This window comes from Bubalus kerabau, chromosome 16 (assembly GCF_029407905.1).
Source record: "Bubalus kerabau isolate K-KA32 ecotype Philippines breed swamp buffalo chromosome 16, PCC_UOA_SB_1v2, whole genome shotgun sequence".
In the NCBI taxonomy this organism is placed as follows: Eukaryota; Metazoa; Chordata; class Mammalia; order Artiodactyla; family Bovidae; genus Bubalus; species Bubalus kerabau.
The window spans coordinates 57256805-57282610 of record NC_073639.1 but is presented as its reverse complement, the minus strand read 5'-3'; the positions used below and the strand labels follow the sequence as shown (position 1 = coordinate 57282610).

The window sequence follows — 25806 nt, the reverse complement described above, 5'->3', positions numbered from 1 at the left end:
TCTGACACCGTGGATGTCCGGCCGGTCCAGTTCTGAACCCGCGACTGTCCGGCCTGCTGGTTCTGACACCGGTCTGTCCGGCCGCCGCTGTGCGTCCGGGGAGGGGAGTGCTGGCCAGGAGGAGCGGGGAATGCCTGGCTAGGGAGGAGCAGGAGGCTAGCAGTGGGGTTAGGGGGGTTGGCCAGGGAGGAACGGCAACGAGGGGTAGGGGCTGGCCTCGGGGAGGGGAGGAGGGGCTTGCTGGCCGGGGGAACTGGGGTGGGGAGGAGCCGGGAACTGGCCGGAGGAAGCGGGTGCCTGGCCGGGGAGAGCCAGGGAGAGCCGGGGAGGATCTCTTGGCCCGCAGGTGCATGGGGTGGGAGGGGAGGGGCCCCGCTCTCCAGAAGCCTCGCCCCCAAGCCCGACATCCACGGCTGGGGAGGCGGCGGTGCGCGGGCGTGACCAGCGCTGGCGGGCGCCGCGGAACCCCGCCCTCTGCCCGAGCCCAGAAGAGCAAACTGTGCTCACCTGGTGCCGCTGCGCGAGCTCCTCGCCCGTGCCCAGGCGGCGTCACGGCTCAGGTAGGTCGGCGAGGGGCGGGCGGAGGAGTGTCGGGTCTGGGCCCCTGGAGCCCCTCTGCTGGGGGGGCCCTGTCCCAGTGTGAGCAGAGGGGTGCCGGGCCCCTGCCCGGGAGGGGCAATGAGCCGACCTGGTTGCACTGGGGTCGTGGTCGCCCTACCCAGCGGGAGCCACTTCCTGCCCTCAGTGAACCGCCGGGGCCGGGGGTGGGGTGGAGGGTGTCTCCTGATACCTCTCGGCTTCTGTTCGCCCCACTGGGGCAAGAATGCCGAATGGCTGGAGCTGGGGGTTTGGCCGGGGGCAGCCTGGGGGCGCTTGCTCCGGATTCCCCGTCGTGCAGCGCTGCTCACCGTGCTCCAGCCCGGAGAGGGGTGCCCACCGTGGGGCTCTGGTCCCTGTTCTGGCGACCCCGCGGGACTTTGCGACCCCACAACAGTCCTTTACGGACTGTCGTGTGGAGAATGAACCAGCCCTTGACCCTTGCCCTCATCGAAGCATACCAGGTTATCGAGACCAGTGAGGATCCCAGAAGCAATATCAGACCCTTAGGGCTCAGCACCCACTTGAGGGTAAGGCGTGCACTCACCAAAGGACCAGGCTTGGGGGGGGGGGGTCACAGAATGGAGGGAGGCTTATGTTTAACAGGTACTGAATTGGATTCACAGTAAGTGCAGTGGAGTGGGGAGCAGAGGAACGGCCCCGTCCTTGGGGTGGGGAGTTGGGGGTTAGCTCCCGCAATGGAGCGCCGAGGAATTGGGCGCACTGGGAGCGCTGTGGGCACAGGGGCAATCGGGTCCACAGCGCCTCTGAAACGCACAAGTCAAAACCAAACTGCTGGCTTTGCGCCCTTCTCGGTAAATGGCGCCACCAATCTGCCCCCACTCTCCCCTTTCCCCGGCGTCCTCTCCCGCAGCCAGCGTATCTCCCACACCTGAAAGCCGTTTTCCACGCCTGCAATCCATGTGGCCCTCAGGCGCCCCACGGCCTCCACCCTAGTCTCAGCTGCGCTCCCTTAATGACTAATGCAAGAGTTTGCTAGCTACTTTAGTGTTTCCATTCTTGCCCTTCCATAAACCATCATCTAAGCATCAGCAGTAGTGACCTTCTCTGCTAAATCCTCTAAGGGATCTCTGCAGTGCTTACAATAGAACCCTAGATCTTTCCCGGGAACTTCACTATGGATCTTGTATGTGACCTTCCTCAGGCTTTTGCTTCTGCTTCACTACCTACCACTTTCCTCCTTGTCCTTTACACTCCAACCACACTGCACACCTCCTGTCCTCTGTCAGGAGCTCTGCACTCACCTGTTCCCTCCGGCCCAGACCATGCTCTCCCCTCCTCTCCCCACTCCTCCTTCCCAGATCTTTAATAAAAAAAATTATTTCTGGCTGCACTGGGTCTTCGTTGCTGCTCGCTTGCTTTCTCTGGTTGCAGTGAGCAGGGGCCACTCTCTAGTTGTGGTGCTCGGGCTTCTCATTGCAGTGACTTCTCTTGTGGGTCACAGGCTCTAGGCATATGGGTGTAGCTGCCCCACGGCAGGTGGAATCTTCCCGGACCAGGAATGGAACCCATGTCGCCTGCATTGGCAGGTGGATTCTTAACCACTGAACCACCAGGGAAGTCTACTCCTCCCCCCCCCCCAGACCTTTATGTGGTTTGGATCCTTACTTTGTTCAGTTCTTGCTCAGGTGTTCTTTTTCAGGGAGGTCTTTCTAAACTGTTGGCTAAGACAGCCTTCTGGGTCACTGTATTCCATCACACTGCTTTAATTTCTTCTCAACAGTCTGAGGTTTGTACTGGCTTCTTGGACTGTGAGAGCTGCGACCCTGCCGGTTTTGCCTGCTACGGCAGCCCTGGCAGCCATCAGTTCAGTTCAGTCCCTCAGTCGTGTCTGACTCTTTGCGACCCCATGGACTACAGCACACCAGGCTTCCCTGTCCATCACTAGCTCCTGGAGCTTGCTTAAACTCATGTCCATCGAGTCAGTGATGCCATCCAACCATCGCATCCTCTGTCGTCCCCTTCTCTTCCTGCCTTCAATCTTCCCCAGCATCCGGGTCTTTTCCAGTGAGTTCTTTGCATCAGGTGGCCAAAGTATTGGAGTTTCAGCTTCAGCATCAGTCCTTCCAATAAATATTCAGGACTGATTTCCTTTAGGATGGACTGGTTTGATCTCCTTGCAGTCCAAGGGACTCTCAAGAGTCTTCTCCCACACCACAGTTCAAAAGCACAGTTCTGGCAGCTGTGAGATGCTTTTGGGGGAGTGGCAGCAGAGACAACAGGGATGAGCTTAATGCAGGTAGACTGGATCAAAGTGATGGCTAGCTGGTCCAGGACATAGCAGGGAGGTGACGAGGAGGGAGACTGAGGCCTGGCTTTGCTGCTGTGAGCTGTGGGTAGGTTACTGTGCTGAGTTACCATTTCTCAGCCTTCTCTTTGGATCACCGGGAAACTTGCTAAGAGAAAACTGGAACTCAGTAAGCAGTAGGAACTGGCGAGAGGTGTCTGCAGGGGAGCCTGATACAAGTCTATGGCTTCCCTATGTGTTTCATGCTCTTCCTGTGCATGTTTTTGTGTTTTTCCTAAAGCCCCGTTTCACTGACTCCCCAGGAAACCCAAGCTACGTGGGGCAGGTGTGAAGGGTGCATTCTGTGGCCTCTGTCACCTGCTGCTCCCCTACAGTGGTTCCTCCCCACTCCCCAGTGGACCAGACTCCCTAAGGACAGTGTCTGGGGTTGTCATCTCTGAGACTGGGTCTTCCATCAACAGAGCACTCTCGAGTTTCTTTCTGGAAATAAGCTGTGTCATTTTCACTGAAACTCATTAGGTACTTGAGTTTCTTGGGAAATACTGAAAACACTTGTGGTGTCTCATATATCTAAAGTGGCTGCAAGTCTTTTTGGAGAAAAAGTTGAGCCAAGTTCTCTAATGACAGCAGAAGGGAAGCAAGCGCTGGCACAGCAGGTGTGCTTGGTCTGTTCTACGGGAGGGGCTGCGGAAAGAGCCAGAGGACACACTGAAAAAAATAAAAGGACCTAGTTGCTGGAGGCTCAGTGGTTGTGGTGCACAGGCTTAGCTGCTCTGAAGTATGCGGGATCTTCCTGGATCAGGGGTTGAACCCGTATCTCCTGCACTGGCAGGTGGATTCTTTTACCATTGAGCCACCGGGGAAGCAGAGATGCCAGAGACATAGGTTCTATCCCTGGGTGGGGAAGATCCCTTGGAGGAGGAAATGGCAACCCACTCCAGTATTCTTGCCTGGAGAATCCCATGGACAGAGGAGCCTGGTGGGCTACAGTCCATGGGGTCACAGAGAATCGGACATGACTGAGCAACTTAGCACGCACACAGGATGGTGGGTTGCTCTTGGATGGAAGAGGTGGAGGCCGGGCCAGGACTGCGTCCGCTCACCAGCGCTCTCCTTGCAGGACCACCATGTTCCGCAGGGTGGGGTGGCTGGTCCCATACAGCCTTGTAGTGTTGCTGCTCAGCTGCCTGTTCTTTCTGAAGAAGGAGGCCCAGCCAGCGGGGGGGCCCGTGGCCCGACAGCCCTTCTGGGCTCCCCCAGGGCTCCGGCGCAGCCCATGTCTACCCAACCACACGGTGGCTAACGCCTCCCTGTTCCTGCCCACCCGTCACCGCCTCTTCTTGACCTACCGCCACTGCCGCAACTTCTCCATCCTGCTGGAGCCTTCAGGCTGTGCCGAGGACACCTTTCTGCTCCTGGCCATCAAGTCGCAGCCCGGCCATGTGGAGCGGCGCGCGGCCATCCGCAGCACGTGGGGCCGGGCGGGAAGCTGGGCTAAGGGCCGGCAGCTGAAGCTGGTGTTCCTCCTGGGGTTGGCAGGGCCTGCTCCCCCGGCCCAGCTGCTGGCCTACGAGAGCCGCGAGTTTGATGACATCCTGCAGTGGGACTTTGCTGAGGACTTCTTCAACCTGACACTCAAAGAGCTGCACCTGCAGCGCTGGGTGGCTGCTGCCTGTCCCCAGGCCAATTTCATACTAAAAGGAGATGATGACGTCTTTGTCCATGTCCCCAATGTGCTGGAGTTCCTGGATGGCTGGGACCCAGCGCAGGACCTCCTGGTGGGGGACGTCATCCGTCAGGCCCTGCCCAACAGGAACACCAAGGTCAAATATTTCATCCCACCCTCCATGTACAGGGCCCGCCACTACCCGCCCTATGCTGGGGGTGGGGGGTATGTCATGTCCAGAGCCACCATGCAGCGCCTCCAGTTGGCTGTGGAAGAGGCTGAACTCTTCCCCATTGATGACGTCTTTGTGGGGATGTGCCTGAGAAAGCTAGGGGTGAGCCCCATGCACCACGCTGGCTTCAAGACTTTTGGAATCCGGCGGCCCCTGAACCCTCTAGACCCCTGTCTGTACCGAGGGCTCCTTCTGGTCCACCGCCTCAGTCCCCTGGAGATGTGGACCATGTGGGCACTGGTAACAGACGAGGGGCTCAAGTGTGCAGCTGCCCCCTTGTCCCAGCTTCCTGGGGTGGGCTGAGCGAGTGGACTGTTTAATTTTTCAATCATGATGAGAAATCAAGAACCCTGCAACCTGGCCCTTGACAGGCTACAGGGAACGCTGACTTTGTTTTTGTAAACCCCTCCCAAACCTTGCTAACTTTGATTAAAATACTGAAATCTGGCTAACTTGTACCAGTATGTGTTAAACAGGCAAAGCATGGCAAATGCTGCCAGAACGCCATGAGGTGCCGGGGCACTCCTGGAGCCCTTAGGGCTCCTCTAGTTGGGGCAGGGGGAGGGTGGCGGGCAAAGGAGGGCCACTGCACAGGACTCCAGAAGACACACAGAAACATTTTCTTTTTTAAATGCAAAAAAAATTATCTTCCTTCAGATACAATACAGAAACTCCAAGCAAAAAAGGAAATGAGAAGCGTGTGTTGGAGTAAGTCCTGTTGTGAGCACCAGGTAAACACTCCATATTCAGTCCCTTAAGAACAATGGATTTTTGGCTCCTCTGCCTGAGATATCCTTACAGGGCACTGGGGCCAGGTCACAGAAGGCATTAGGAACACTCAACACAAATCTTATAAACAGGACAGTCTCCCCTTCCCCCACAAACTCATGCCCCTATGGAGGGAGCAAATACTGAATCATATTAGAAAATGTAAATAAGATGGGAAAACTGAGGTTAAACAGCTACTGAACTTGTGGACATGACAGAGAAGGCCCCCTCCCTCTGGCCAGGTTGGTGAAATGCTCTGGGTGAGAGGTAAAAAGATCCATGGGTGGGCGAGAGGGCAACCCTGCTGAGTGGGGTGCAGTGCCCACAGGCTAACAGCCAGGTCCAGTACAGGCCTGAGACGGTGGGGACAGGGGTCAGGCACTCACAGCTCCCAACGACCTCTGGTCTGACCGGCCCGGGCAGGCCCTGCCACTGCCTCTCTGTGCAGAGGAAGCTGTGCTAAGCCGGGGCCGGGTGGCGCCTGCCCTGCCTTCCGCAGGCTGAGCGGCAGCAGTGTCAATCCTCACGCAGGTAGGCCTCCTGCTCCTCCGGCTCGGCCCTCTCGCTCCCGTCCTCCTGGGTTTTCTGTCGGAGTTCCTCTGTCTGTGCTTCTGCCAACTTGGTTTCCGCCTTCTGGGAAAGCTGGCGTACCTCCTGCACCTGCGATTTCACCAGCTGGATGTGGCTCCTGGCCGTTATGGAGGCCTGGTCCGCACCTGCCGGAAGATGGGCCATTTATGCTGAGTGGACACAAGGAAAGCCTGGGGGCTCTTTGTGGTTGTACCTGAGCCTCCCCGCAGAGTAGAGAACCTTCTACCTCCATATTCAGGTGTGTTTTCCTCTCTATTGTCAAAACCCTGGCATTTTCCTCCAGCTGTCAGCAGTCGTCGTAATTATCAAATGCAATTCCCACAATCATCTTTATGGCTGCACAGATCTTAGTATAGGCGTTTTAAGACTTCAATTTTTTAAACTACATTCAAGTAATACATTTCTACTTGACAATGAAGAGATCATTCACAAAATTGTCAAAGCTCTATCTTTTGGAAGTTTAAAGAGCATCTTTCTCATCCTTTAAAATGTTACTGTAAAGTAACATTTCATCTACTAATTAATACTAAATGGGCTACTGTTCAATTCATGAACCACTAAGGCCAATTAATCGTTTTTAAAAGTTACTGTATTCACATGAACACTCAGGAAAAAATTGACTCTAAATTGACATAATGGCACAAACGGTATTTACTGAACATATTTTGCAGTTTTATTTGTGAAGGATATCATTTTATTGATACCTGTTGCTAGTGTATTTCATCATATGAAAGTGAAAGTCACTCAGTTGTGTCTGAATCTTTGTGACCACATGGACTACACAGTCCATGGAATTCTCCAGGCCAGAATCCTAGAGTGGGTAGCCGTTCCCTTCTCCAGGGGATCTTCCCAACTCAGGGATAGAACCAGGTCTCCTGAATTGCAGGTGGATTCTTTACCAGCTGAGCCACCAGGGAAGCCCATATAGATGTGCATATTTAATTCGTCTACAGAACACTCGAGCAGTTCTTTTCTAGCTTACTGCATTAAAGACAGCCTTTAGTACAATGTTGAAAGGTAGTGGAGAACAGCAGGCACCCTTATTTCTGACATTGATGGAAATGTTTCTCATATTTCACTATGATGTACAGCTACTTTTATGATGTTAGGAAAACTATAATTGTACTTAATTTAGGTTTAAATCATAAATGGACACTACATTTTACTGAAGCTTCTTGAGGCATACATTGATATGATTACAGAGGTGGCTTTTCTCCTTAAATCTACTGTAGATAACCTTAAGTAGTGAATTAAATGTAGATAGGTTTTTGGGTTTTTTCACTATATGTACATAAGATCTTTTAAAATTTATTTTTATTGGAGTACAGTTGATTTACAATGTCTTAATTACTGCTGCACAGCAATGTGATTCAGTAATACATATATTCTTTTTGCAAATATTCTTTTCCATTATGGTTTATCATAGGATACTGAATATAGTTCTCTATGTAATACAGTAGGACTTTGTTGTTTATCCATTCTATATATAAAAGCTTACATCTGCTAATCCCAACCTCCCAGTCCATCCCTCCCCAACCTACCTCTCAGCAACTACCTGTCTGTTCTGTGTCCATGCTTGTTTCATAGGTAGGTTCATTTGTGTCCTATTTTACATTCCACAGTTAAGTGATATAGTATGTGTGTTTTTCTCCTCCTTAGTATGATATCTCTAGTTGCATCCATGTTGCTGCAAGTGGCACTCTTTCCTTTTTATGGCCGAGTAGTATTCCGTTGTGTACATGTACCCCCATCTTCTTTCTCCACTCATCTGCTGATGGATATTTAGGTTGTTTCCATGTTTTGGCTATTGTAAATAGTGCTGCTATGAACACAGGGTTGCACATCTTTTTGAATTATAGTCTTGTCTGGGTACACGGCCAGGAGTGGGGTTGCTCCACCATATGGCAGTTCTTACTTTTCTGAGTAATCTCCATTGTTTTCTCTAGCGGCTACACCAACTTACATTCCCACCAATAGTATACGAGGGTTCTCTTTCCTCCACACCCCCTCCAGCATTTGTTATTTGTTGACTTTTTAATGATGGCCATTCTGACTGGTGTGAGGTGGTACCTCATTATAGTTCTGATTTACTTTTCTCTAAGAATTAGTGATGGTGAGCACCTTTTCATGTGCCTACTGGCCATATGTATTTCTTTGGAGAAATAGCTTACATGTTTTGCCCATTTTCTGATTGGGTTTTCTTTTTGTTGCTGTTGTTGTACTGTATGAGCTGTCTGTATATTTTGGAAATTAAGTATTGTCGGTTCACATTGCAATTATTTGCTACCATTCTGTAGGCTCTTTTTTGTTTGCTTCCTTTGTTGTGCGAAAGCTTGTAAGTTTGACTATGTCCCATTTATTTACTTTTGTTTTTATTTGTATTGCCTTGGGAGGCTGATCTAAGTAAACATTGGTATGATTTATGTCAGAGAATGTTTTGCCTATGTTCTCTTGATAAGTTTTTTTCCCCCAGTGTTGAATTAAAATTGTATTTTGAGGGTATATGGCTATTTTTAATTTGTATCTATCCACAGGTGATACTGAGCTGTAGGTTTTTTGTTTCTAGTGCTAGTCTAGTCCAGTTTGGGTTCAGGCCTACGGTGGTTTTGGTGGTGGTGGTTTAGTAACTAAGTTGTGACTGACTCTTTGCAACCCCATGGACTGTAGCCCACCAGGCTCCTCTGTCCACAGGATTTCTCAGGCAAGGATATCAATGCTCAACATCACATAATTATTAGAGAAATGCAAATCAAAACTATAATGAGGTACCACCTCACACCAGTGGGTTGCCATTTCCTTCTCCAGGGGATCTTCCCAACCCAGGGATCAAACCCATGTCTCCTGCATTGGCAAGCGTATTCTTTATTCCATGGAAGCCCACGGTGGCTTTAGACAGTTATCATAGTTGGGAGGCTTGTCGTCATTTTCTGGTACACTTTCTGTAACACAGGATTTATGTTTCTTGAAGATTTGATAAAATTCTCACACAAAACTGCGTGGACTTAGTGTCTAATTTGGGGGCACAGATTTTTTATGAATATTGTTTCAACTTCTGTGGTTACTCCTCTTGCTTTGATTCTTCCTGGGCCAACTTAGGATTTACATAAGTATCATAATATTCTATGATTTAAAAAAATTCCCTAATAGCTCTTTCTGGGCTTTGCCAAAGCAGGGGACATAGGTTTGATCCTTGGTCGGGGAAGATTCCACATGCTGAGGGGTGACTAAGCCTGTGTGCTACAGCTACTGAGCCTGTGCTCTAGAACCTGTGCTCTGCAACGAGAAGCCACCACAATGAGAATCTTGAGCGCCAAAGATTGTGCACCAAAGACCCAGTGCAGCCAAAAATAGATAAACTATAATAGCTCTTTCTGATGTTACTTCTGCACTCTAAAAGTTATACTTTAGTTCAGTTCAGTTGCTCAGTCGTGTCCGACTCTTTGCGACCCCATGAATCGCAGCACGCCAGGCCTCCCTGTCCATCACCAACTCCCAGAGTTCACTCAAACTCACGTCCATCGAGTCAGTGTTGCCATCCAGCCATCTCGTCCTGTCGTCCCTTCTCCTCCTGCCCCCAATCCAAACCTTATTTTCCTTATTCTTTACAAGGAACCGGGTTTTTTGCCTTTTCGACTACTTTTTAGTCTTCTTATACCTTTTATTTGGCACTGTCTGAATTTATTTGCTTTTCCTAACTTACTGGGCTAAAAGTTTATTTTTAGTACCTCTTGGTACAGGGAGCATTACCTGTCCTTTATGGTTGCTGTGTTTTGTATTTATGACATTCATCTTTAAATAAGGGGTCCATTTCTATTTAAGAGCTACTTTGTCTACAATGCTCTAGGTCTCTACTATTAACGAGACTTGTCATGACAGTTCTGAGTACTTTCAAATTTCCATTTTTCTTTATTGAGGTATAGCTGATTTACAACAGTATAGAAGTTTTAGGTGTACAACATAACTGTTCACAACTTTTAAAGGTTCTAAACCACTTAGTTGTTATAATAATAATATATTATGTACAGCTCTATTTCTCATGTTGTACATCTTTGTAGTTTATTTTATACACTACCTCTTCATCCCCTTCCCTCTCCCCATTTGTAACCACTAGTTTGTTCTCTATACCCGTGAGTCTGTTTTGTTATATTCACTAGTTTTATTTTTTAGATTCCACACCTAAGTGATATACAATCTTATTGGTCTCTGACATTTTACTAAGCCTAAACCCTGCAAGTACATCCATACTGTTGCAAATGGCAAAATTTCATTCTTTTGTGGCAGAGTAGTATACACACACACTACATCTTTATCAATTCATCTGCTGATGGACACTTAGGTTGCTTCCAAATCTTGGCTATTGTAAATAATGCTATAAACATAGGAGCACATACATCTTTTCAAATTCATAGTTTAGATTTCTTCAGATATATACCCAGGAGTAGAAAGTAATTAGGGCTTCCCAAGTGGTGCTAGTGGTTAAGAATCCGCCTGCCAATGCAGGAGATGTAAGAGAAATGGATTTGGTCCCTGGGTTGGGAAGATCCCCTAGAGGAGGAAATGGCAACCCATGCCGGTATTCTTGCCTGGAGAATCCTCAGGGACAGAGGAGCCTGGCAGGCTACAATCCATAGGGTTGCACAGAGTTTGACATGACTGAAGCAACTTAACACACATGCACACAGCACAGAAAGGAATTGCTGGATCATATAGTAGCAGTTTCTTTTTTTTTTTTTTTGGCTGTGCTGCACACAGCAAAAAGAAAAGGAAAAAAAAAAAGATTGTAGGATTTTAGTTCCCTCACCAGGGACTGAACCTGTGCCCTTGGCAGTGAAAGTATGGAGTCCTAACCACTGGGCAGCCACAGAATTCCCAGTTTTCGGTTTTATTATTTACTTTTACAATTCTTTAAAAAAAAAGTTTTGAGTAGTTGATTTACAATAGTGTGCTTCAGGTGTACAATACAGTGAATCAGCTATACATATACATGTATCTGCTCTTCTTTAGATTCTTTTCCCATATAGGTCACTACAGACTGTTGAGTTCCCTGTGCTATACAGTAGGGCCTTAATAGATACCTGTTTTATATATAGTAGTATCTATGTGTCAATCCTAAGCTTCCAATTTATTCCCACCCTCAACCTTTTCCTCTGGAAACCATAAGTTTGTTTTCTATATATTCTGACTCTATTTATCTTTTGTAAGTTATTTTGCCTTTTTTTGGTTCCATATATAAGCGATGTCATATACTGCTTTCTCTGACTTCGCTAAGTATGACTCTCTCTAGGCCCATCCATGTTGTTGCAGTACTGTTTCATTCTTTATTATGGCTGAGTTATATCCCACTGTATGTATGTGTCACATGCTTCTCATTGCTGTGGCTGCTCCTATTGTGGTGCATGGGCTCTAGGGCATGTGGGCTCAATGGCTGCAGTTCCCAAGCCCTGGAGCACAGGCTGGGTTGCTCCCTGACATGTGGGATCTTCCTAGACCAGGGCACAAACCTACGTGTCCTGAATTGGCAAGCAGATCCTCTACCACTGAGCCACCAGGGAAGCCCAGTATGTACCACATCTTCTTGATCCACTCCTGTTGACGGATAGTTTGGTTGCTTCCACATCTTACCTATTGTAAGTGGTGCTGTAGTCAGTATTGGTGTGCCTGTATTTTTTTTGAATTATGCTTTTCTCTGGATATATACCCAAGAGTGGGATTGCTGGATCATATGGTAGTCCTATTTTAGTTTTTTAAGGAACCGCCATACTATTCTCCATAGTGGTTGTACCAATTTTTCATTCCCACCAACAGTGTAGGAGGGTTCCCTTTACCTTTCAGTATTTATTGTTTGTACTTTCTGGTGATGGCCGGTGTGAAGTGACATCTCATTGCAGTTTTGATTTGTATTTCTCTAATTAGTGAAGCTGAGCATCTTTTCATGTGCTGTTGGCCATAGGTACTTCTTCTTTGGAGAAATATCTACTTGACTGTTCTGCCCATTTTTTGATTTTTTTTGTTGTTGCATTGTATGAGCTGTTTGTATATTTTGTAGGTTAATCCTTTGTGGGTTGCTTCATTTTCAAGTATTTTCTCCCACACTGAGGGTTTTCTTTTTGTTTATGAGTTCCTTTGCTATGCAAAAGCTTTTATGTCTAATTAGGTCCCATTTGTTTTTATTTTCATTATTCTAGCAGGTGGATCAAAAAAGACATTGCTGCAATTTATGTCAGAGAGTGTTCTGTGTTTTAAGAGTTTTATCATATCCAGCCTTACATTTAGGTCTTTAAATCCATTTTGATGTTATTTTTGAGTATGGTGTTAGGGATCGTTCTAATTTCATTCATTTACTTGTAGATGTCGTTTCCCCAGCACCACTCCTTGAAGAGACTGTCTTTTCTCCACTGTATATTCTTGCCTCCTCTGTCATAGATTAGTTGACCACAGGTGTGTACGTTCATTCTTGAGGAACCACAATACTGTTTACCACAGTTGGCTACACCGTTTTACATCATCACCAACAGTGTACTAGGGTTCTCTTTTTTCCACATTCTCACCAACATTTGTTATTTATGATCCTCTTTGATAATAGCCATGCTGACAGGTGTGAGGTGATATCTCATCGTGGTTTTGACTTGCATTTCCCTGATGCTTAGCAACATTGTGTATCATTTCATGCACCTGTTGGCCATCTATATCTTTGGAAAATCGTTCAGGTCTTCTGTCCATTTTAAAATCAGGTGTTTTTTTTTTTTTTTATACTTGAGTTGTGCAAGTTAAATTTCCATTTTTATTTTTGGTGAGGAAGGGGATATCAAGTAATTTTCTGAGTCTTTGTCACTTGGCATAAAAATCAATTTTTGTACATGTTTATATACTATTTGTATTTGAAGAGGTTTTTTTTTGGGGGGGGGGGGCGCAACATTTTGTATTCAGTGTATGTATGTGGTTAGGCTTAAAAAAAAAAATCATCCTGTTCCAACACCTAATCGCTTTTTTTACGTTTTGACCTGTGAGCCTGAGATATGTGTAAAGCTCAATTTCTCCTTGTAAATCTATCAGATTTTGGCTTATTAGGCACACATTTCAAGAGTGGTGTCCTGATGAACTATTCTGTCCCTTTTCACGTTTTCCGTCTTGAATCCCTCTTCTAACACTGCTGTCACCTTTTTGCTCAGCTTTTTGATAATGTTTCAGTTTATTTTAAAATACCCAATCTTCCTATCTGTTATTTTAGATGTGCCTCTGTAAACGGTTTTAGCTAGAATTATTTTTTAATACGAAGTATCATTTAATAAGTAAATTTACTCTTTATTGTGATTACTGATGGTTGAATGTGTTCCTTTACTTTGCATTTTCTAATTAACAGGCTTTATTTCTTCAACCTGTAGCCTTAACTGAATTTATTAAGTTTTCTTTGTCTCTTCCCCCAGCACTTCTTCTTGAAGTGTTTAACAATGTCTAATGTTAAGCCAATGTCTCCTTTCTCAAACAACGAAACTTAGCATGCTTTCACTGCTTTCCCAAACTGATTTGATTACTTAAAAATTGAACATTCAGAGCTTCTGACAAGTTGTACTAAGTTTTGTTCATTATTTTTGTATCTCAGGTGCTTCTAATTTTTTTTTTTTTTAAACACTTTTTCCAGAAAGTACATGCAACTGGTAAACCTTGAGTCTTTGTAGGAAGGTCTTTCACTCTTACATTTTAATGATATTTGAATGATTATTGATTTGTCACCTTGTATCTTAGGGTTGCAGATATCCTTCCTCTGGGGCTTATCTTATGGCTCAGAAGGTAAAGAATCTGCCTGCAATGCAAGAGACCAACGGGTTTGATCCCTGGATTGGGAAAATCCCCTGGAGAAGAAGGGCTTCCCACTCCAGCATTCTTGCCTGGAGAATTCCGTGGACAGAGGAGCCTGGTGGGTTACAGTCCACGGAGTCGCAAAGAGTTGGACACAACTGAAAAACTAACACACTCAAGCATATACTTCCTTTGTAAGTATTCTATTTTTTCTTATAGTTTTTAGGATTTTTCTTTGTATATTTTACATTCTGAATATTTTTTTGCCATGTGAGATAGACTTATATTTTAAATTCTGTTCAGAACCTTTGTGAGCCCCTTCAGTCAGTTCTGGGAAAACGTCTTTTTCTTAGATAATGCTTGTAGTTTACCTTCCCTCTATGTTCCTGCTAGACCTTAAGCTGGCCTAGTGAGTGGTGAAGGCTGCCTGGCGGTGCTCTCAGCAAGGCCCCCTCTTCATCACTGTGCCTGGAGACCCAGCCCCCGTCTTTGGTGCGCCACTAACGCCAGCTCACGCTTCTGTGGTTGTGGCCTTCGTTCCAGTCCTGTTTGCAGCATCTCTTGATTCCTTGGGCATTAGTTAACTACGAATTCCTTCTGTACTTACTTAAAACATCTTTTACATCTTTAAGATTTCAGAAAACAAAAACATTTTAACAAACCAGTTTCTTAAGAATTTTTACGTTGACATAGTTTGGGACCATTCAGGTAAGATGTTAAATGAGGATTTCCCTCAAAATACATTAGAAAATCATTCAACCTCAAGCCTACTGGATGGATAGTGATGGTTAGAAAACCCCTGGTGAATGGGGCACCATTCTATACTGGGAGGCATTAAGGGAGAGAGGATGATGCCCTGGCTACCAGGGACAAAGGCTTTAGGATTTGACCTAACTTGCTGAATCCCAGTTTGGCTGCTAACTTACTGGGTACCACAGCATGCTCGGTGAATTATGTAACCCCCTCTATCTGCCTGTTTCTTCATCTGTAAAGTGGGAATGATAATAATAACTCCTACTTTTAATCCCTGCAGTTCTTTTTAAAGTATCTATAAAGTGTTTACTACAAAGCCTGAGATACAGATAATATTCACAGATTATCTGGGTTACTAAAAAAGTAAAATCCTTAACTATTTGGAAGCAATCAAAATTTCCAACTGACAGCTTTATTATTTTTCATTTTCTATACCATCTAGCTTCTACTGGTCTAGTCTACAAGGGCATTCATTTTTTCTTTGTGTAAATGAAAACAATATGCTGGAAACGGGAACATCTTCTCACAAAGTAAGAGCCACAGTATCCCTCATTTTTTGGCTGGATGTAAACTCCAGCAGCACCTCTACAGTAAAAACTTTAACCTACCTGTTTGGTAGGCAGCTTCTGCTGCCATCTCTGAAAGACTAACTGCAGTCATCCAGGTGGTTTCCAGCTTCAGGTACTCTTGCTGTTTTGAAGTCATCTATAAATTAAACAAAAGCGCTTCAGACAACATGACTTCATTAGTATTAAGCACATTTAAATGGACTTCTTCAGTTCAATAGCAGTTTGAGAGGACAATTACTGATAAAACACCTTCATTTAATAATTTAGATAACACAATGAGGTAGGAGCACTAACAGAATAATCCAAGTAACTCTTTGCTTACCTCAACTCTGGCTCCTATGATCACCTGCCACACTTCATCTTCCTCCTGTGAATTCATTTTCCCAAGTAAACTTGTGTATTGTCGGTACAGAGAAATTAAGGTATAAACAGCCTACAAATACAGAAGAAATTAGTAAAATAAGTGAGATGCATAAGGTTGAGACTTACATCTCAATGTGATGGAAGTCCCATTGCTGCAAATTCAGTGAATAGCCAGAAGGACTGGCTATTCAGTACTTCTGTCTCATTGAACCTCACCACTGTATGAAGTAAAGGTGTTATCTTAGGACATCAACATCTCGTTAACTTTTGTGTTTTAAAATCTTGTTAGCAATTCAGACAGACAAAGAGAACAAAATGCAGATGGAAAACTCAGAAGGCTGAGAACAAAGCTGGAAAATGAAGGTAAAGAAACATATATATTACTTTAAATGATTCTATTATCCATATATTCTATTAGATCAGTGGCTTTCAAACTACCTCACCCAGAAGCCCCTGGTGTTGCTGGTAACCCCAACTGAACCAGATCAGCGTGCTCCCCCTGTCTTATATACTGAGCTGCTATATTTGAGATTTTTCTTTTAAAAAGGGTTCCTGGACAGTGAGGCCAACCACAGCCCCTTCCCTGCAGCTAAGTGTCTCATCTGCATGGACCCTACATTAAATGAGGATCAGCAAAACTAATTTAAAAAGATATATGCACCCCTATGTCTACAGCAGCCCTACTTACAGTAGCCAATGTACAGAAGCAACCTAAATGTCCACTGACAGATTAACGAGGATGTGGATATACAAATGAGATATTACTCAGCCACAAAAAAGAATGGAATAATGCCATCTGCAGTAACATGGATGATCATACTAAGAGAAATAACCCAGAAAGAGAAAGACATATATCATATATATGTGGAGTCTAAAAAAAAAAAGATACAAATGAACTTATTTACAAAAAGAAACAGACTCACAGATATGGAGAACAGACCTGTGGTTGCCAATGGGGAGAGGGTGGGTGAGTGAGGGATGGATTGGGAGTTTGGGATTAGCAGAAGCAAACCATTATATAGAGAATGGATAAACAACAGAGTCCTACTATATAGCACAGGGAACTAAATTCGCTATCCTGTGATGAGCCATAACGGAAAGGAATATGAAAAATGTATGTGTGTGTATATATGTGTATATATATATATGCTAAATGTGTGTGTATATATATATAAAAACTAAATCACTTTGCTATATAGCAGTAATTAACACTAAACTATACTTCAATTAAACTAAAATGAATAAATAAAAAGTAATTAAGGCCATATATGACAAACCTACAGCTAACATCATACTTGATGAAAAGCTGAAAGCATTTCCTCTGAGATCAGGAACAAGACAAGGATGTCCATTCTCGTCACATTTACTCAACATAGTTTTGGAAGTCCTAGTCACAGCTATCAGAGAAGAAAAAGAAAAGGAATCCAAATTGGAAAAGAAGTAAAACTGTCACCGTTTGCAGATGACATGATACTATACATAGAAAATCTTAAAGGTGCTACCCAGAAAACTATCAGAGCTCATCCATAAATTTGGTAAAGTTGCAGGATACAAAATTAATACACAGAAATCCCTTGCATTCCTATACACTAACAACAAAAGATCAGAAAGATTTAAGGAAACAATCCCATTTACCACTGCAACAAAAAGAATAAACTACCTAGCAACAAACTTAAGAAGGCAAAAGACCTGTACTCAGAAAATGTAAGATACTGACGAAAGAACTCAAAGGTGACACAAACAGATAAGAGACACACAGCATGTTCCTGGACTGGAAAAATCAGTATTGTGGAAATGACCATACTATCCAAAGCAACCTACAGATTCAATGCAATCCCAATCAAATTGCCAAGGGCATTTTCACAGAATTAGAACAAAATTTTACATTTTATATGGAAACACAGAAGACCCCAAATAGTGAAAGCAATCTTGAGAAACAAGAATGGGGCTGGAGGAACCAGGCTCCCTGACCTCAGACTATACTACAGAGTTAGAGTAATCAAAATAATATGGTACAGAAATATAGATAATGGAATAGGATTAGAAAGTTCAGAGATAAACCCACAAAACTATGACCACCTAATCTATGACAAGGCAAGAACATACAATGGAACAAAGATAGTCTCTTTAATAACTGGTGCTGGGAAAACAGGACAGCTACATGCAAAAGAATGAGAACACTCCCTAGCACCATACACAAAAAATAAAATGGATTAAAGACCTAAATGTGAAGCTAAATACTATAAATTGCTCAGAGGAAAATATAGGCAGAACAGTCTTTGACATACATCACAGCAAGATCTTTTTCGATCCACTGCCTAGAGTAATGAAAATAAACAAATAGGGTCTAATTAAAGCTTCTGCACAGCAAAGGAAACCATAAACAAAACTAAAGACAACCCTCAGCATGGAGAAAATATGTGCAAATGAAGCAACTAACAAGAGATTAATCTCCAAAGTATACAAATGGCTCGTGCAGCTCTATATCAAAAAAACAACCCAATCAAAACATGGACAACAGATGTAAACAGACATTTCTCCCCAAAAGACATACAGATGGCCAAGAAGCACATGAAAAGACGCTCCACAGCACCAATCAGAGAAAGGCAAACTGCAATGAGGTATCACCTCATACTGTCAGAATGGCCAGCATTAAAAAATCTATCAAAAAACTCTGGAAAGGGTGCGGAGAAAAGGAGACCCTCCTGCACTGATGGTGGGAATGTAAACTGGTACAACCACTATGGAGACCAATACGGAGGTTCCCTAAAAAACTAAAAATAGAACTACCGTATGACCCAACAATTCCACTCTTAGGCATATATCCAGAGAAAACCATAATTTAAAAGAAGGCATATACCTTAATGTTCACTGCAGCGCTATTTACAATAGCCAGGACATGGAAGCAATCTAAATGTCCATTAACAGAGAAATAGATTAAAAAGATGTGGTACATATATTATTCAGAATATTATTCAGTCATAAAAAGGAATGAAATAGTACCATTTGCAGGGATATGGATGGATCTAGAGGGTGTCATACAGAATGAAGTAAGTCAGAAGGAGAAAAAAAAATCGCCTAATATTGCTTATATGTGCAGTCTAGAAAAATGGTACAGGTAAACTGATTTGCAAAGCAACTTTTTTTGGTCAAGGGCCAGAGAGTGGTCTGTTTGCAACTATTCAACTCATGAAAGCTGTCATAGATAACACACAAATGAAACTGGCCATGTTCCAATCAACTACAAAACAGGCAAGACTGGATTTGATCCGTGAGCCATAGTTTGCTAACGATGGATTTAGATCATCAAGACTTAACGAGGAGACACTTACCTTAGTATATTCAGTGATTGCTTCAATCAATGCATATGTGGTCTGAGAGAGAAAGGTAGAGGTGCTATCTGTTACCAAAGACACAGCCCTCCTCATTAATGTATCGTTACTAAGAGAATGAGGCTCCGGTTTCTGCAAGACACAAACATTTTTACTTAACTTTTAACCTAAAACTCAAGCTGAGATCACAGCCAAGGAAAAAATGTAATTCCCACACTGCAACTACACTCTGCTGCTTCTGTGTTAACTTTTTCTTTTAAAGCTTTATTTGTGCTATTAAAGACAACATATGAAAATGATTCTACAGTACGCTTTCTACCTACTTTTTTTATTCGTCATTCTCTGCTCCAAAGAGCAAAGTATTCCTTTTTATAAAAGACTTAGTACTTATAATCACAAATTTCACAAAGGTATGATTCTTCATTACCACAGTGCTAGATGCTTGGGATATAAAGATAAGAATCTTAAAGATTTCAGATGGAGGAGGAGGAGTTGGAGCTAAGAGTGAACTAGAGAATTAATCCAATCAAGTACCATGGGTGCTATGGAAGAAGTCTGGAGGGGTGCACATAAGGGAGCAATCACATCTGTGTTAAATGAGAATAGTTTAGAAAAGGTTTCACAGAGTTGATAAGGAGTTAAGCTGAGCGTAAAAAAGTAAACGGCTGGTGGAAAGGGCGAATCCCTCTTGATTGAGCTGTACAGTCTTGGCTGGGGGGAGCAGGGAGACTCTTTCCTCTGACCTCAGCTGTTGTATTTGAAAAAAACAAAAACCAGTTTAACCAGCTCATAGTTAAGGGGGCTGTGACCACCTTGATTAAAGACTGGAAACTGTGATGACTCTCCCCTTTTTCTCCCTCAGCAGAGGACTTATTGTATCAGAACTAACAAACCAATCCCTCTATCATCTGTTATCTCATTTTTGCTATTTAGAGCATAAACACATGGGGGGGGGGGGGGCCTGGGTTTGATCCCTGATCCGGCAATTAGATCCGACATGTGGCAACTAAGAGTTCAAATGCCACCATAAAGATCAAAGATCTCATGTGCTGCAACTAAGACCTGGTGCAGCCAAAAAAAGATACATGAATAAATCATGAATTATATTTATCACACTTTTCATTCAATCAAATAAGAATTTATTATGTACCTTGCATTGAGGAGCTAGAGAGCAAAGAATGACATCCTCTTTGCTCATGAAAAGCTAATTTTGACTTATTCTGGTAAGTTAAGTCTTGATAATACCTTCCATTAAAAAAAATTTTTTATTTATTTTTATACCATGCTCAGTTGTGTCTGACTCTTTGCAACCCTATGGACTGCAGCCCACCAGACTCTACTGACCATGGGATTTCCTAGGCAAGAATACTGGAGTGTGTTGCCATTTCCTCCTCCAGGGGACCTTCCCAACCCAGGGATCAAACCCCGGATCTCCTGTGTCTCCTGCATTGCAGGCAACTCTTTACCTGCTGAGCCTTTTGGCTTCATCAAATGCCTTCCATTTTACAGTGCTTATTTACTTGTCCCTCACAACAGTCCAGGTATTATTATGTCTTTTTTTAAGATGAGAAAATGGAAGCTCAGAATAGTTATGTAACTCTTTCCAAACCAAACCTCCTCACTCCAAAGTTTCCTTTGTATTCTGCTGACTCAGAGTCAAATGGATTATCACCAAATATCAAAATATACAACATAAGTGGTCAGAAAAAGGAGCTCATTGCTGGCAAGTAACTAGGAAGGCTTTAAAAAGAGGTGGGGGAGGGAGTTCCCTTGTGGTCCAGTGGTTAAGAATCAGTCGGCCAATGGAAGGGATTCAAGTTCAGTCTCTGGTTGGGGAAGATTCCACATGCCCGTGAGGCAACTAAGCCCCTGTGTCACAACTACTGAGCCTGCGCTCTAGAGCCTGTGCTCCATGAGAAGCCACTGCAGTGAGAAGCCTACACACAACCAGAGAGTAGTCCCTGCTCACTGAAACCAGAGAAACCCTGAGTGCAGCCATGAAGACCAGCACAGCCAAAATGAATAAATACATTAAAAACGACAACAAACACACACGGGGGTGGGACTTGTGTCTGAAGACAAGTAGGATTAGAATGGACAGGTATCCTGGGTTAGATGAAACGAGGAGAATACATATGATGCAAGCAGGGGCTATTTGGGAATCTAGCCTGGTTGCTGAACTGTGAGGAAGTTCTCTGGATTTTAGTTTTATTGACACAAAATGGAGAGCCACTGTAGGCTCTGAAGAATGGAAGTGGCAATGCTTTTCCTGCAGGAGAGTGAGTTGAGGCTCCTGTCACCAAAGGGTCCTGGCATCTGACCCAGAACTGAGTGAGGTAACTAGGGCTTAAGAACAATATACGAACTACAAAGGACAAACAAAAAAATCTTTTGGAGGAAGAAAGAAAAGGCTGTCCTAATTATGACTGAAAATGACTTGGTGTCCAAGTAAGCATTTTTAGGTTAAAGATTCATCAGTCTGCAGAGACGAGGGCCGAGTACGGCACAGAAAGGAAAGGGCTCATGAGAGAGCCTCAGAAGATGCTGAAAATACTTGTGAAAAAGGGAATTAATCTTGCTGTCATGATTAAACGCACATTTAAGTATCAAGTACATTTTGCCAAAATGTTTGCTGGTTTCCTATTTAGTTCTTCCTGATAAGGTATATAACCAATGGTTTTAAAATAAGATGTCACTTCCCTATCAGCTGTCTAGTTGACAGCTCTACCTAGACATCATTTCCAAAACCGAACTCTTAAATTTCCTCCTCTCAAAACCCACTCCTCTCCACCCAGTATCTGGCAACACCATTCTTTCAGTTCCTGAGGCCTTTTAAAACCACTGGAAATAAGTTATATACTTCACATCTAACCCAACAGCAACACCTGCTGACCGTCAGCCCACTTCTCCCCACCTGATTCAGGCCCACGATCATCTCATGCCTGGACCCCAACTGGTCTTTTTAGTTCCACACAACAACCTTTAAAAACTTATGTCAGGGGTGGGAGGGAGGCTGAAGAAGGAAAGTATATACGTATACTTATTATTATATTTACTTGGCCAACAAAAGTTCGTCTAGTCAAGGCTATGGTTTTTCCTGTGGTCATGTATGGATGTGAGAGTTGGACTGTGAAGAAGGCTAAGCGCCAAAGAATTGATGCCTTTGAACTGTGGTGTTGGAGAAGACTCTTGAAAGTCCCTTGGTCTGCAAGGAGATCCAACCAGTCCATTCTGAAGGAGATCAGCCCTGGGATTTCTTTGGAAGGAATGATGCTAAAGCTGAAACTCCAGTACTTTGGCCATCTGATGCGAAGAGTTGACTCATTGGAAAAGACTCTAGATGCTGGGAGGGATTGGGGGCAGGAGGAGAAGGGGACGACAGAGGATGAGATGGCTGGATAGCATCACTGACTCGATGGACGTGAGTCTGGGTGAACTCCGGGAGTTGGGGATGGACAGGGAGGCCTGGTGTGCTGTGATTCATGGGGTCGCAAAGAGTCGGACATGACTGAGAGACTGAACTGAACTGATAGCTGATTCACACTGTTGTATGGGAGAAACCAACACAACAGTTTAAAGCAACTATCCTACAATTAAACATAAATTAAAAAAAAATTTATGTCAGACCATAATAATCTTATGTTAAAATCCCCAGTGGCTTCTTTATCATAATAAATTCCAATGCTTACAACGGCCCACAAAGTACAAACGTCTAAGTACATTTTGACCTTCCGCTATCTGTGAGCTCATCTGTTTTTCTCTCATTCCACTTTTTCTTCCTCCTCCTCTTCAGAATGTGAGATTTTCAAAAGCAGAAATCTTGATTTACTCTTAGTCTCTTGTGTATGACACATAAAAATTGCCCCATAAAGTTTTGTTGAATGAAAAGATTATTGTTCTGTAATACATTCTTTTCTTTCTTCCCTTTTTATACAATTTGACCAAACTGACATACCAGTTTCTACCAAATGACCAAAATGAGGATATTAATATATCTGCTCAGCTATGAAACAATGCTGATACAGCATACCATCACCTGGGGCTGGGGAGAGCGCTGGGTGAAAAACATTAGAGCTTGTCAGATGCTTCATCGCCTATTTGAGACTTCAGAGGACACAGTACACAAAGACCATAAATACTGAGTGACAGGATGGTACTTCACCTGGGCAATGGGAACTGCACACAGAGTGACCCCAAATCCCACAGCCACCGTTTTGTGCCATGGTCTTATCAATTCCGAGAAACAGCGCTTCTTAAAGTTAGCCACGACTGGAACACACTGTCTGTACCTAGAAACAGAGTTTAATAAGTTTAATAAGGCACAACCACCCATCTGTAAGAACCTCTTCAATTTACGTGGAGGGGTTGGAGACTCAAAGTGGGGCCAGGCTGGAACCCAAATGACGACGGAGGGTGCCTTTTCACAGGACTGGACTCAGTGGGCAGCGGGGCGGACTAGAGAGGCCTGGACTCGCACAAACAGGCAATCGCTACTTGGCTCCCCCCGCGCGGGAATGAGGGCGGGTGGTGGTGGAGTTTGAGAGGTACCAGGTGTAGACGTGTAAATAGTGGTCTCAAAGCTTTTTAAAAACTAAGGCCCAAATAAAAACGCTTCTGCAGGCAGGATTTAGCGCTGGTCCTCCGGCCTAGGCTGCAAGGGGTCTGATGGTCCTTGCGACACGACGTGGAGCCCGCAGGCGCTGCGAGGGGAACCAGGCCGGCCTGGAAGCCGAACACTTCCGGAACTCCTCCGCCCTCAGGGAAAATTCCCTCCGGCAAGCCACCGCCAACCCAGGCCTTTCCCCTTAATTCTCCCCTGTGACCTCAAGAGGCCAACCGAAGTCATTTCGCGGGCAGACCGAGACGCCCCCAAAAGACAGCCCGAAGTGGGGGAATGCTCTTTCGGCAGGTGAACAACGGAAAAAGCATCAGTGGGACGTGCAGTCCGGCCTTGTCTCGGGAGGCTGGAGGCCTCAGACCCGGAGTAGGGGCGGGGCGTCCTCAAACCTCCGGGAGGGGCGGGACGGCGTGACCCTCTCGGCCGAGAAGCGAAGCGCGAGCCCGCAACGCTGGGGCTGCAGTCTGGTTACGGCGTTCTCAGCGTTCCCACTCTCCGTCCGACCCTGACCTCCTACACGACCGCAGCGGTACCTGAAAAGCGAGGATACGCTCCGAGAAAGCCAACTCCGTAGAGCCGCCATTCCGCGGCGGCAGGACGCCAGGCGCACACGCCGGAAGTGATGGCACTTCGCGAGCAGGGGGCGGGGAGCGGCCGCCACTTGAGAGGGCTTAGTCCCATGACCACGCCCCCGCCCGAGAGCGCAGCCGGATTGGACAGACGAGGAAAGGGGCGGGGCTGAAGGTAACAGCAGAAACCCCGTTGCCACCTAACCGCCAGAGCTTCCGCGTGGGGCGGGGCGGGGCGGACCGGACCGGACCGGACCCTGGGCTGGAGGGAGCCGAGCGAAGTCGGCCGTCGCGAAGGGTGTTTGGACAGGGTCTCGTGGCCTCGCCCCTGGAGAGTTCTCTGGTTGGCTGGCCATGCGGGTCCGTCAGGACAGAGGTCGGAGGCGAAGCAGCGCCCTGGAGGGCAGGTGGTTGGGGCCGGGTGCGGGGCGGGAGGTGGGAAGGGCAGGGAGCCGGGCGGCGGCGCTGTCACTTCAGCACCAGGAAGTAGGTGGTCCAACCGGCCAGCAGCAGCGCCCCGATGAGCACCGTGTAGCTGAGGAGCACGAAGGCCAGTAGCTCTCGCAGAAGCTGCAGCACGTGGATGGTGGACGAGGTCGGCATCGCCCTACGCGGGAGGCCCGAGAACCTGCAGGGTGGGGGCACCCAGGAGACCCTGAGCACGCCAAGAGGACAGTTCTCTCGCTAGACCAACCTCCGCTGGACACTAAGCGAGCGCAACCGAGTCCGGCACCGTTAGAGGCAGTGTGGACACGGGACTAGACTAGGACCTCTAAAAAGTATAAACACACCTTCCTAAGGCTGCTGCTGCTAAGTCACGTCAGTCGTGTCCGACTCTGTGCGACCCCATAGACGGCAGCCCATCAGGCTCCCATTCCTGGGATTCTCCAGGCAAGAATATGGAGTGGGTTGCCATTTCCTTCTCCAGTGCATGAAAGTGAAAAGTGAAGTTGCTCAGTCGTGTCCGACTCTTCGCGACGCCATGGACTGCAGCCTACCAGTCCATGGGATTTCCCAGGCAAGAGTACTGGAGTGGGTTGCCATTGCCCTTTCCGAGGCTAAGGAAGCCCAAAGGGCTGATTTTCTCCGTAACAACCACATGGACACTGTCTGCATTTACATTATATAGTTCTTTTAAATTGAACTTTATCCTTCTTTGGCTCCTGATCTGGATCTGAGCTCAGAGGAGGGAATCCTGGAGAGGAGAGTTCCCAGCCCCCACTGCTGCACTGGTCTTCATCTCCAGCCCTCTCCTCCCATCCACCTCCTGCATTTTTAATGTTGTGAGTGTTGTTAATGGGCTAATAGAGTAAAGCTTGCTTTTTGCCATCATTCAAGCTGCAGCCCCAGCTGTCAGCGTTGCTTGGGAGAGGAAAAGAGATCCTTTTGAGTAGGGGGAAAGCAGCAGGCCCTCACTGCAGCCCTTCTGCAATTTCTCTGGCCCCAAGGCTTATCAATTTACAAGAGTCTGAGGACTGCTGCTTTGTGGCCAGGCATGCTTGCCCTTCTGGCCAGCCAGGATCGCAGGAGTGCCAAGAGGTGGGTATCAGTTTGACTCTGGGCTTATCTCTTTGCCCACTGTGCTCTTGGCATCCACTCCAGCCCTCTATCTTCCACCTCGGATGGAATCAGATGGTAACAATTACAAACCAATTCTTTACCTCCACTGCTGCCCTGCCCAG

General features: G+C 45.6%; 3 protein-coding genes and 1 long non-coding RNA gene across 7 annotated transcripts; 2 read left to right on the top strand and 2 right to left on the bottom strand.

Annotated features, from left to right (window-relative positions):
* The first annotated feature begins 444 nt into the window (after positions 1-444).
* B3GNT4 (UDP-GlcNAc:betaGal beta-1,3-N-acetylglucosaminyltransferase 4) lies at positions 445-5067 on the top strand. Its single transcript, XM_055549951.1, has 2 exons — positions 445-560; positions 3987-5067. Exon 2 carries the CDS (start codon positions 3994-3996, stop codon positions 5065-5067), a length of 1074 nt encoding a protein of 357 aa, XP_055405926.1. The 5' UTR covers positions 445-560; positions 3987-3993.
* Positions 5068-5382: 315 nt separating this feature from the next.
* On the bottom strand, positions 5383-24243 carry DIABLO (diablo IAP-binding mitochondrial protein). 4 transcript variants are annotated; one of them, XM_055550876.1, is made up of 6 exons: positions 24089-24243; positions 23100-23226; positions 18938-19069; positions 15565-15675; positions 15282-15378; positions 5383-6248 (listed from the first exon to the last, which is right to left on the bottom strand). In XM_055550876.1, the coding sequence occupies exons 1-6, from the start codon at positions 24136-24138 to the stop codon at positions 6049-6051; spliced, it is 717 nt and encodes a 238-aa protein (XP_055406851.1). In that variant the 5' UTR covers positions 24139-24243; the 3' UTR covers positions 5383-6048. The 4 variants fall into 4 exon arrangements, with proteins under 4 accessions (XP_055406851.1, XP_055406854.1, XP_055406852.1 ...); XM_055550879.1 differs by lacking the exon at positions 24089-24243 and adding an exon at positions 23945-23963; XM_055550877.1 differs by lacking the exon at positions 24089-24243 and adding an exon at positions 23761-23781.
* On the top strand, positions 6227-16278 carry LOC129630345 (uncharacterized). The gene is made up of 4 exons (XR_008703643.1): positions 6227-6361; positions 13867-14114; positions 15895-15968; positions 16153-16278. It is a non-coding gene; the product is annotated as an uncharacterized LOC129630345 (long non-coding RNA).
* Positions 24244-24516: 273 nt separating the features above from the next.
* Positions 24517-25449, bottom strand: LOC129630344 (uncharacterized). The gene has a single exon (XM_055550880.1). The coding sequence runs from the start codon at positions 24725-24727 to the stop codon at positions 24593-24595; it is 135 nt and encodes a 44-aa protein (XP_055406855.1). The 5' UTR covers positions 24728-25449; the 3' UTR covers positions 24517-24592.
* Between the last annotated feature and the right edge of the window lie 357 nt (positions 25450-25806).

Excerpts from the sequence above, each read along its gene's own strand:
- B3GNT4 (XM_055549951.1), top strand. The coding sequence starts at position 3,994 with ATGTTCCGCAGGGTGGGGTGGCTGGTCCCATACAGCCTTGTAGTGTTG.
- DIABLO (XM_055550876.1), bottom strand. The coding sequence starts at position 24,138 with ATGGCGGCTCTACGGAGTTGGCTTTCTCGGAGCGTATCCTCGCTTTTC. Across the intron at positions 23,227-24,088 it reads AGCGTATCCTCGCTTTTCAG|GTACAGACAGTGTGTTCCAG; the intron begins GTACCGCTGCGG and ends CTCTGTTTCTAG. Across the intron at positions 6,249-15,281 it reads AGAAGCTGCCTACCAAACAG|GTGCGGACCAGGCCTCCATA; the intron begins GTAGGTTAAAGT and ends ATCTTCCGGCAG.
- LOC129630344 (XM_055550880.1), bottom strand. The coding sequence starts at position 24,727 with ATGCCGACCTCGTCCACCATCCACGTGCTGCAGCTTCTGCGAGAGCTA.